Source organism: Artibeus jamaicensis, unplaced genomic scaffold, assembly GCF_021234435.1.
Source record: "Artibeus jamaicensis isolate MK-2021 breed Jamaican fruit bat unplaced genomic scaffold, CSHL_Jam_final contig_464, whole genome shotgun sequence".
Lineage (NCBI taxonomy): Eukaryota > Metazoa > Chordata > Mammalia > Chiroptera > Phyllostomidae > Artibeus > Artibeus jamaicensis.
The window spans coordinates 12,720,101-12,732,487 of record NW_026521842.1 but is presented as its reverse complement, the minus strand read 5'-3'; the positions used below and the strand labels follow the sequence as shown (position 1 = coordinate 12,732,487).

Sequence of the window (12,387 nt, the reverse complement as noted above, 5' to 3'; positions counted from 1 at the left end):
CGCGCGCTGCCGCCACGCGCGGGCGGTGGAGCGTTTCGCCGCTGCCGCCGCTCCGGGGTGGTACTTTAGGTCAGTGAGTTCTTAGGAAGCTAAGTGCTAGTTTTCCTGGCTCCTGGCGTCAGCTATGGCGGAGGCATTGGATCTGGGCAAAGACCTCAACGGGCCCACTCATTCCTCGACTCTGTTTGTGAGGGAAGATGGCACCTCCATGTCCTTCTATGTGCGTCCCAGCCCGGCGAAACGGCGGCTCTCTACGCTCATCCTGCACGGCGGCGGTACCCTGTGCCGGGTGCAGGAGCCCGGGGCCGTGCTGCTGGCCCAGCCCGGGGAGGCGGCTGCCGAGGCCTCGGGCGACTTCATCTCCACGCAGTACATTCTAGACTGCGTGGAGCGCAACGAGAGGCTCGAGTTGGAGGCCTACCGGCTGGGCCAGGCCCCGGGAGCCGACAAGGCCCCAGAAACGAAGCCCGGCGCTCAGGCTGAGGGCGCTGCCGCCGAGTCGGAGCGGCAGCTGCCCACGGGGCGTATCGCCTTCACGGATGCGGACGACGTGGCCATCTTGACCTACGTGAAGGAGAATGCCCGCTCGAGCAGCTCTGTCACGGGCAACGCCCTGTGGAAAGCGATGGAGAAAAGCGCGCTCACTCAGCACTCGTGGCAGTCCCTGAAGGACCGCTACTTAAAGCACCTGCGGGGCCAGGAGCATAAGTACATGTTGGGGGACGCCCCCGTGAGCCCGTCCTCCCAGAAACTCAAGCGGAAAGCTGAGGAAGACCCGGAGGCTGCAGATAGCGGGGGTGAGGCCTGCTGCTGCTGCGAACGGGCGGCCCCGCTGCCTGCGCCTGTGCCTGTGCTGGTGGTGGCGGGTCGTCTCGAACCCTTCCTGTCTGGCGTCCATTTAGGCTCCTTTGGTATCACCCTCCGGCCCCTTCCCCCTTTGACATCGGGGTAAAAGTGCACTGTTTCCTAACTGCAGTTTCCTTTTCCAATAACTGGGATATTGCCGTGGTCTGATAGTCAAATGATACCATGGCAATATCCCAGTTATTGGAAAGTTCTCCCCTTCTAACCACCATTTAGCTATCCAGTTTTCCTTCTCAGAGGCAATGTGGGGAACCAGCTTCTTGGGTATGTTTTAACAGATATGTTTTAACAGATATTTCAAAGACTGGTCCTGTTTTGTTTTAGTAAGTCTAGTCATCATACAAAATTATTATTACTTCTAGAGAACAGAACAGAGGGAGAGAAACATGGAAGGGTTGCCTCTCCCACGCATTGAGTGGGGGGATTGAACCTGCAACCTAGGCTTGTGCCCTGATGGGGAATCTAACCTGTGACCTTAACTGCAACCATCTGCCCGCTCCAGCCAACTGAGCCACATTGGCCAAAGTTTTATTATTGACTTATATTGTCTGTGCTAGCGATTTTCAACCCTTGTGGGCATACCGGTGTGCTGCAAGAATTTTTAAAACAATTTGTGACTCCTTAGTCAGGAACACACATCTTTTTCCTAAAATTGTGAAATTAAAAAATGACAATAGCCAATACTGCGATAGCCAGTGGGCGTGAATAAATAAAAATTATACCTATTTTTGTCAGATTGGCAAGAAATACATTTTTTGGCGTGCTGCAGAATTTTAGTAATTAGTTTACATATGCCATGAGATGAAAACGGTTGAAAATTGTTGCCCTGTGCTGTACATCACATCCTGGTGACTGACTTTCCAACCTCTCGATCTCCCTTGCTTTTTTGCCTGTGTCTCCCATTCCACTCCTCTCTGGCAACCACCAGTTTAAAAAATATTTCTCTTATGGTCAGATTCAGTATAAACCATTTTAAAGGCATGCCAGATCAGTTTATTTTCATGTTTTTGTTTTAATTGCGTGTTCACACAAGAGGGTTCTGGTTAATTGGAAGTTGCTTCCTGGTCTCCTGGGTAAAGTGAGCTTTTAACACAGTTGAGAATGTTAAGGTTCAGGTGTGGTTTGTACTCAGAGCAAAGCTTTGAAGATGCTTTCTTGTATGTAATTATGGCTGTTGACATCTCAAATTGACAACCCCCCTTTTTTTAAACAGGCATGCTTTTCCCCCCCACTTCCCTTCTCTTCCTTACTATTCTTTGTAACAGTTGAACAACTGTTGGGATGTAAAGTCTGTTTCTCCTATTCAGTATGCTTCGTAGGAATTTTGTTTTTGGTAAAAGTGACATTTCAGATTTATTCATTCAACAGATATTTGAGTGCCAGACACTGTTATCCTGCTGGGATGTAACAATAAGTAAAAGTCCCTGTGGTCATGGAGCTTAACATGCTAGCTGGGAAGTGGTAAGTGCTATAGAGAAAAATCAGGGTAAAGGTTGGGGAGGAGGTCACTTTCTATAGGGTGTTAGGGAAGTTCACTATAAGCTGTTACTTGAGCAAAGATATTTGAGGAAATGAAAGTAAGCCAGGTGGTTATCTGAGAAAGTGGTCCAGATAAAGTGAATAAGTGCAAAGGTCCTGAGGTGGATATAGGTGCTTGGAGAAACAAAGAGATCAGTGTGGCTGGAATGAAGTAAGCAAGAGGGGGAATTCTAGGAGAGGACAGGGCTAGGTGTATGGGTGAAGTAGATCATGTAGGGACTACTGGCAAGCCATTTGTGACTTGGGACAAAATTAGCCTGGATCTACCCAACTCAGTGGTGTGTTGTTGATCAGATATGTAAATGTAAAAATTAAAATCCTAAGATGACTAAGTAAGTGAATTTACTTCTTAATATTAGCATAGTGATAATCCTGAAACCAAGAAGTCTAAGAAAATGCTTTCTATTAATTATTTAAAATTAAAAGCTTCTCATGATAAAGTCAGAGGACAAACTGGAAAAATAGTCCCAATACATTACAACAGAGTTAGTTTCTTAATGTCTAAAGAGCAGAAGTTAATAACTAAAAGAAAAAAATAGAAAAATGAGCTAAGGAAATAGAACAAGAAGTTTCCAGAAAAGGAAATAAGTAAACACCAATAAACAAATACAGAAATGTTGTTATTAAATAGAAGTAAACTAGACCCTGAACAGAGGATCAGATAACGATGCCTGGACTTCTGACCCATGGAAATCGTGAAATAATAAATGTATCTTGTTTTTGTCTTTTTGAAAAAACAAAAGTAAACCAGGACAAGGAAATGTCATATTTTATAAATCAAATTGGCAAAAATTAACAGAATGGGTAATATTCAAAGTTAGTGAGGTATATGAAAACAAGTACACACATACAGTAATAGAAGGAAATTGGTACTGTTTCTTTGGAGGGCATTTTGAAAACATCTAATGACATTTAAATTGTATGTTCCCTTAAATGTGGCAATATTGCTTCTAGGAATTTGTCCTACAGGTATACTCTGTACATAGAAGAGTGTACACAGTGAAAAGTAAGTCTCCCTGCTACATACCCTTTCCCCTGGTTCCCCTCCCAAAGGCAACCACCGCTACTGTCCTTGTTTTGTGTCCTTTTTGCTCGTAATAGTGCTAATACACTAGAAGTCAGTTCTTCAATTGCTTTTTCCTTAAGTTTTTAAAATTTATTTTTTAGATGGAAGGGAAGGAGAAAGAGAGGGAGAGAAATATCAGTGTGTGGTTGCCTTGCATGTGCCCTGACTGTAATTGAACCAGCAACCCTTTGGTTTGCAGGCCTGCGCTCAATCCACTGAGCTATACCAGCCAGGGCTGCTTTTTTTAACTTAATGGTAGATCTTGAAGTCTTTGTGTCTGTGCATTGTTTTGACTTATTCTTTTCATATTGATTGCATTACGTTATGTGAACGAACCATAATTTGTTCATTTATTATAGAAAATTTCAAACATTTACAAAAGTAGTATAACAAACTGTATGTTCCCATTACCTGACTTCACCTGATTATAGCTGATGATCAGGTTTTTAAAAAATATTTATTTCTTTCAATCTAGACTTTTGGGATTATTCTGAAGGAAATGCCAGGCAGTATACTATTTTATATATTGCGGCATATAGCTCTAAAAGATAAGCCTTTGTTTTTTAATTACTATTTTAAAATTTATATAAAATTGACTTATTTTTGTGTAGAGTTTATACATTTAAAAATTTATTTTACTTTTTATTGCGATAAAATATACATTACATAAAACCATTTAGCCAGTTTTAGGTGTTCAGTGGCACTAAGTACATTCATATTGCCAGGTAGCCATCACCACCATCCATATACAGAACTTTTTGATTTTCCATAACTGAAACTCTGTATCCATTACTTTCTGTTTCTTCCTCTTCCCAGCCCCTGACAAATAGCATTCTACTTTTTGTCTATGAATTCGATCTCTCTAGGTACCTTATATAAGTGGAATCAAATAACATTTGTCCTTTTGTGTCTGGCTTATTTCATTTAACATAATGTGTCAGAATTTCATTCCTTTTTAAGACAAATATTCCATTGTATATCTATACCACTTTTCGTTTATCTGTTCATTCATGGATGGACAGTTGGGTTTATTTCTGTCTTTTGGCCATTGTGAATAATGTTGCTATGAATATGAGTATAGTAGTATTTGTTTGTGGCCCTGCTTTCAATTTTGGGGGTAAAAACCCAGAAGTGGGATTGCTGATTTATATGGTAATTTTGTTTAATATTTGGGGGAACTACCATACTATTTTTCATGTATTAAAACACATGTATTATGTGTTTTAATACATGTGTAGATTTGTATGAAAAAATCAGGATACAGAACTGTTCCATTACAAAAACCTCCTTCATTCTGCTCCTTAGTATTTTTGTTAAGTGGAAAAGAGCTAGGTAAAATCCTTGGAGAACAAAGAAGGTGAATCAAGAGGATGTTTAACTTTAGGGGGCTCTCCTTTGTGTTGATGGTGTGGTAGATTGTGGTATACCCTTTCTGTTCAGCTCTGTCTTCAGTGGCTGGGAGAGCTGCCTTGCCCAAAGTCTTATCATTTCAGGGTGACTAGCATCCAGTGACTGATCTATATACATTTGTAAAATCTTGCCTTCCTTGCCCCAGCTGGTCCACTTGGAAGGACTGTCCTAGCTTCAGTTGAGGCCTTGGTATTCTTTCAGAGCTCAACTTTTCTCTGCCCATTCTGCTTTCTTCTCTTTAGTGGGGGTCTTCCCAGGTACACTCCCTAGTAAACACCTTACATAGTAACCTTCGCCTTGGGATCTGCTTCCCAGAGAACCCAATTTATTCCACAGTTATTTTGCAAATTCATTAATATAAGGCAAAAATGAATTAAGCTTGAAGAATATTTTTACTTTACATATCAGAACCTGGAAAAATTATCACGGGATAGTGCAACTTTTCAGAAGCAAGAGTAGAAATTATCGATCATGCATATATTATGTTTTTCTTATCTTTTTGATCAAAAAACATGTCTTCTAATGGGGAAAAAAGTACAGGCTCGCTTTTGGTCCAAAGCTCACAAAGCATGCACTATATGTTTGTTTTCTGTAAAAGAGGCCCATTCTAATCTAGTGCTATTCTTCTCTGTAATAGAACCACAGAATAAGAGAACTCCAGATTTGCCTGAAGAAGAATCTGTAAAGGAAGAGATTAAGGAGAGTGAACAAGCAGTCAAAAAGATGCTTGTAGAAGCCACTCGAGAGTTTGAGGAGGTTGTGGTACGTTAAGTATATTTAACTCATTTTTTCTGTACTCCATTCTTTTCCTTTGAAATTGTTTATCCAATCTACCTTTTTTATACACCCAAGTCCTGAAAGGTAAGAGAAGTTCAAGATGGAATAAGAAAGTGGAAATTGGGACTGACCTAGGTTCTAGGCATGTAGATTTTAGTTTTTGGCAAGAAAAATCGAGGGGGAGAGTTAGGAAAGTTGGGAAGGAGGATTCTTAAACAATATAAACCATCTCATTTTGAGTACTTTGATCTCAGTATAAGTTTTTCAAAGTTAAGAATGGATTTATCTTTTAAAAATGTTTTTATGCTTCTTTTAAAAGAGTAATTTTTTTTTTAACCAAGCAAATTTAGCTTTTTGTGTATTTAGAGCTTTGTGGGAAAATTTTAGCTCTTCCGTATTCAGTCTAGCTTCTAATACTCCGTTGGAATCCCACATTTAACCACTGTTATAGAGAAAGGCAGGAGCCTTGAGTAAAATAATGAGTAATTGGAAAAAAAGCCAAATTAAATGTGCATATCTTCTCCAAGAAAAAAGATCTTTTAAATTTTTTTATTAATGCCAAGAAAAATGGTTAGGCCTCACTGTAACTCAGGAAAATAATTTAAATTTCTGTAATTGGTGAAAGAAGGAATGCACAAACATTGGCAGAATTCAGGGATTTGTAATCTGAGTTTTGCTTTATTATTTGATCTAGGTTCATTTTTCATAAACTTCCAAATGCTCAACAGCTTTCAAACAGGGCCTACATAGGTCTCTTCTCACATAACATGCTTTGTAATGTGCCTAAATGTAGTATCGCTTGGAGGCCCCAGTGCGGCATGCTTTTTGAGTACTTAGTATGTGGAACTATTGGTAGGCACTGGGGATGTAATGATAAGCAAAACATACAATTTCTGTCCTTATAGAGCTTACAATCCAGGAATGAAGTCATACTTTTAATAATCTAATACAGACATATGTACCCATGTATATGCATATACATATTTTTTTCATATTCAGTGTAGCTTCTAACGCTCTGTTGGAACAGAGCGTATAGTTTATAAATTATAAACTATAATTTATAGTTAATTATAAACATACATACGCAAAAATGCACATATGCATCCAACCTGCACACACATTCTTCCTTACCCTATCACATGCGTGCATACATACATACGCATACGTCCAAGATAATTAAACATAAAAAGGAACATGGCATGTTAGAGGAACTGAAGGAAGTCCAGTGTGATTGGAGTGCACAGGGCATGGAGGCGGTAATTGGGAGAGACCAGATATTGCATGAGTGTTTGTAACTGGGTAGTTAGATTGGTTTTGTTCATCACTTTCTCTAGGTGGAGGAAAGCCCTGATTTTGAAATACACATAACAATGTGTGATGATGATCCGCCAACACCTGAGGAAGACTCAGAAACACAGCCTGATGAAGAAGAAGAAGAAGAAAAAGTTTCTCCACCAGAGGTGGGAGCTGCCATTAAGGTTATCCGTCAGTTAATGGAAAAGTTTAACTTGGATCTATCAACAGTAACACAGGCCTTCCTAAAAAATAGTGGTGAGCTGGAGGCTACAACCTCTTTTTTAGAGTCTGGTCAGAGAGCTGATGGGTATCCTATTTGGTCCCGACAGGATGATTTAGATTTGCAAAAAGATGATGAGGATGTCCGAAATGCATTGGTGAAAAAATTTGGTGCTCAGAATGTAGCTCGGAGGATTGAATTCCGAAAGAAATAATTCACAAGACAATGAGAAAAGAGAATAGATGTGCCAGATGAGGTGGTAAAAAAAAATTTTGTGACCATTGATTTTTAGAGGTTTTTATGTTGGAACTGACACTTGTTTTCTGACCAATGCTATCATTACTCTGTGAGTCCTAGATTTTGTAGCTAAACAGAGTTGTGTAGGAGGATTAAAAATAAAAGATACTGGATATATTTAGAGCTGTCCTTGGCAGTATTGGTGTGTTTCTGAAAGGAAAATATAAACCAGAGGGGCTGGTCTACATAGTAATCTTTTTTTTTTTGAATAGAACCTGTATTATATTGGTGACAGGAGCTAGTGACCAAGTCAAAGGAGAATAAGGAGACAGGTCTTTTCTGAAAATGTGAATAAAGAGCCTCCTATCTTTTGGCAGATGCTCTTCTAGATTGTGATAGATTCTAAATCAAGAACCTAGAAATATGGAAAGATTTCATTACCAGGCCTTGAACATGGGCCATCCCATACCCTTGCATCTTTTAGTGACCTTGGGTTTCTAAACTGCTTTGAAAACCCCATGCTTCTTTTGCTAACAATACTTGGGGACCCTGTTCCTTGACAGTTCTTTTTTTTGAGTCCTATCAGTCAAGTATCTAGCTTGTGTTTCTTCACTTACTACCCAGTTTTGTTTAGATTACAAAACAGAGTCTCAAGAATAGTCTTGCTTGGATATTAGTAATAAGTTTTTATTTACTGAGGGTAGTTTTATGCTAAGGCTATGTTAGATTTTAAAATTAGTGGACTAATTCCCTTTTGTTTTGTTGCTTTTGTTATTGAAAATAAATGGAACTTTGTATTTGAGTCTCCAATAAGTGTTTGATTGTATTCACAAAAACTTTAAAGGAACCGACATTTTTGCTTATTATTAAATGAGTAATCAATGAAGTGCTTCTATTTTGGAACTGATAGGCCATTAGAAAGATGCTAATTCTTCTGGATGGAGCAACAAGAAGACCTGTGTCAAGGACTGTGAAAGATGGCAAAATAAGGTAAATTGCTGAGAGCTAAAAGGGAGAGAGGCCAATCAGGAATAATCAGGAACCGTCAGGTGTATAACAGGAGGTGTCAGTGTGCCATCCATATCCCCTAGTCGGTCACCATTCCCACACATGCCACCAACAGGAGTCCTGCAGGCACCTGCTTGAGGCTCTCTCTCTGCTTGAAGTGCTGTGGATCAGCTGGCTTTCAGCTAGTGGTATGTAGGAATTAAAGGATGTATACGCACCCAGCTTCCTTGCCGACCAGGAAAATGACACAACTGAATACATATTTGAGAACTACCCCATGAGTTGGATAATGGTTTTCATGCCGTCTTTCAAAGGTCCCCAGTAGAAATACATAGTTTCTTGTATCTTGTTTCACATCCCTCCTTCCTCCTAGTACATCCTCAAAGCACACAAATTCTATCTCTAGAGTCTGCTTCTGGGGGAACTCAGCCTAAATCAAAATGCTTAACCTTTCCCTGTTCCTTGGTATGTTGGAAGGTTAACCACTCCCAGTAGTAACTAGCTCGCTACAGTGGTAATTCTTAAATAGGGATTGGGAGGGGTTGGGTGGTGGGCATTTGATGTCATCTAGGATATCTATACTGTAGTAAAGCTACCACAGCTTGTTGACTTTACAGGACTAGCAATTCTAGTTTTGTCAAAGGCGAAAAAGACTCTGGTTTATTATAACCACACTCCCAAGAGACATGTTTGAACCAAACACATACCAACTTACAGTGCTTCTAATAAACTGCTAACTTTCAAAATATCTGGTTTTACAATTTCTCTGGTCGTTTCATTTCTTGGACTGGGAGATACATGTGGGGAAACAAGTTATGAGAAGTATTTTTAGCAGCACAGATCTAAGCAAGGAAACTTCGTTGGATCTTAATGGTTAATGGCATTGAGCTATAGATGCATTGACTCCAAAGGTAAGCTGTTCAAGTCCTGAAGTTGGGATATCTCTCCCTTGAATAGGGTTTTCTTTTCTCGACTTCATGAACCTGGCCTCACTTTTCTGCTTGTGCCCTGGGAGACATCATTTCTTACTTATTGTAGCCCTTAAATTTTGGGCCTTACTGTTCCTCTCCCACCATCCCACCATCTGACCCCATACTTCAGCTTTTGAAATTTTCTAGGCCTTAAATAACTTATACAACTTTATTAGTGGCAGAAGCATTTCCTTTTTGCCCTCCTTTTCCCTGAAGCAGTGGGTTTTGCTCCTGGTAGTTTTCCTCTTTTTTTTCTCCCCTATTCCTTTTAAGCAGAAGCAGTTGAGTTTTAAAGCTGCAGCTCTGGCCCGGTAGCTCTGTTAGTTTGAGCATTGTCCCTGTATGTCAAACCTGCAGGTTTGATTCCGGTCAGGAAACATACAAGAGCCAACCAATGAATGCATAAAGGAGTGGACCAACAAACTGATGTTTCTCTCTTTCTCCCTTGCTCTCTTTCTAAAATCAATAAATTAAAAAACAAGTTTAAGCTGCTGTTCGAACTGTTCTGATGCTCATTTTTGGTCTAATGTTATTTGCTGGATCATATGCCCACCTGCTTATGTGAATAAAATGTATTTAGTTCCATGTAACAGAAAACAACCCAAAGGACTTTAAACAATAAGGGGATTTATATCTTGTGTATATAACAAGAAGTCCTGGGGTAGGGTGGCTTTGGGGTTCTGTTTTTTTCTACTTTGCCATTTTTAGCTTATCCTGTGGGTTGCGCCCCTTTGCAGTTGAAAGGTGGCTGCTACAATTCCAACAGCAGAACAGGATTTCCTCCAGGTATTTTCTTATGTTGGTGGGCAGCCTTTCCCAGAAGCCCGCCCAGACTTCTCATTGGCTAGAATTATGGTACATGCCCCTTCCTAACTCTTCCTAAATGAAGTCGACTTGATGGATGTAGATTAATCAAGGTCTGTCCTCCTTGGGCTAATTGTGTAACCTTTCCTGGGAATGTGGCCTGAAAGGGGAGGGTGAGTACCCAAAACAGTCAGGGGATTGGGGTTTTTATTTTGTTTCCTAAGCATATTTTCTTACAGCAAATACAATTTATGCCTCTCTGTCAATAATAATCATCACCTTGAAACTTACTCTGCTCATCTTCCTGGTCTTTTCCATTTAGGGTCTGCAGCTACGACTATAGTTGTGTCTGTCAATAAGGAGAGTTTTCCCTAGTTCTTTTAATTTTTCTACCTGCATCTTTCAGTTTTGATAATTTACTGGCACTAGGATCTTTCTGGGGAATATATCAAGTTGTTTTCTGAGCTTATCACCTGCCACCTGGGGCTGCTTCAGGCCTAAAGTTGTAAGTTTGTGCACAAAGATTTGAAGAGCTCATCTGGGCTCTGCAGAGAAGCTTGCTGATGACTATTCTATATGATGGTTTATGTATTTAATTGAAAGCTGTTGTCCACAGTGCAGAATTAAGTAAGCCATATTATCTTCTAACATTTTAAAGTAGGCAGGGAGGCCCTGGCTGGGTATCTCAATTGATTAGAGTGTTGTTCCAATACACCAAGGTTGTGGGTTCAATCTCCAATCAGGGCACATACAAGAAGCAACCAATGAATGCATAAATAAGTGGAACAACAGATTGATGTTTTCCTTTCTCTCAAATAAGTAAGTGGATAGTGGAAACTTTTTGAAAATAGTTTCTTAATATGTGTTACAGTAGTTAAACAAGGAAGCCATTAGACTGGGGTGGCTTTGGTACCTTCGTAAACAAACCAAAACCTAAACCAAAGCCAATGCGCTTGAATCTAAGAAAAGGAAATTCAGATACCCCAACAGGCACACTAGGGACATGCACTCAGAGGAAAGACCATTTAAGGGCACAAGGAGAAGATGGTCATCAGCATAGCAAAGAGAGGCTTCAGGAGAAACCAAACCTGCAGACATTTGGAGCTTGGAATTCCATTCTTGAGAAGTGAGAGAAAATAAGTTTCTGTTTAAGTTGCCCAACTGTGCATGGTATCAAATCAATACTGTCAAGTAATTATAGGTATTTTTTGGGGCGGGAGATTTGTGCAACTATATGTGTCTGTACATATGCATGTGAGTTTTAATTCCCTAGGTGATAATGAAAGTACAGCTAATATTAGGAAAAATAACTTATGCTGAGTGTAATTTGACCACAGGTATTGATGTTGGAATATTCTGGCACTTGTGCTTCAATGTATAAACACCTGGAGACGCTCTTGCACATAATGCACTAGTAAGGATATTCACATGTGTGTGTATTGAACTCATTCCATACCATCATGTCGAAGGTAAACAATAAGACAAAACAATGCAAATTGATAAAATGAACAAAGAAGAAGTATTTTTCAAAGATACTTATTGTACCAAAGTAAATCCAAATACACCTTCATACATCAAAATCTATTTTTGGAAGTTACTATTTCAAAAGAAGGAAAAAGAGTGAGGACTTCCAGTCAGGATGGAGGCATAGGTAAATATGGGTTGTCGCCTCACACAATCATCAAAATTACAGCTAAACTACAAAGTCACCATCACTCGGAATCATCACAAATTGAGTTGAATGGAAGTTCAACAACTACAGAATTAAAGAAACTACATCCATCCAGACCAGTAGGAGGGGCAGAGATGTGGAGACATGGAACAAGCCAGTCCCACATCCACATGTGGATAAAACTTGGGAGGGATACTTTGGGATTGAGGAGTCCCAGCCCTCTCTGCCGCCTGCCCCAGGCCAGAGTTCCAGTGCCAGGAAGATAAGCCCTCATAACTTCTGGATGGAAAAACCAGTGGAGATTGAGTCAGTGGACGAGGTCCGAAGCAGTTCCTCAGAACCAACACACAGACTTAGATTCATGCCCTCAGCTCCAGCACCAGGGTAGCAGCTTGAAAGGCACCAGTGCCATATGGGGAGGAACTGGAGTGTCTGGCATTGAAGTGAGAGCTGGGGTATAGCTTTCTCCCAGACAGAAAGGCAGGCAGGGGGCCATTGTACTTTTCCTGAGCCTTCCCTCCAT

The 12,387-nt window shown here is 40.3% G+C and overlaps 1 protein-coding gene across 1 annotated transcript; it reads left to right on the top strand.

The window, feature by feature from the left end:
- Positions 1 to 3: 3 nt before the first annotated feature.
- On the top strand, positions 4 to 8,206 carry TERF2IP (TERF2 interacting protein). The gene is made up of 3 exons (XM_037144738.2): positions 4 to 797; positions 5,517 to 5,641; positions 6,991 to 8,206. The coding sequence occupies exons 1-3, from the start codon at positions 125 to 127 to the stop codon at positions 7,384 to 7,386; spliced, it is 1,194 nt and encodes a 397-aa protein (XP_037000633.1). The 5' UTR covers positions 4 to 124; the 3' UTR covers positions 7,387 to 8,206.
- The last annotated feature ends 4,181 nt before the right edge of the window (positions 8,207 to 12,387 follow it).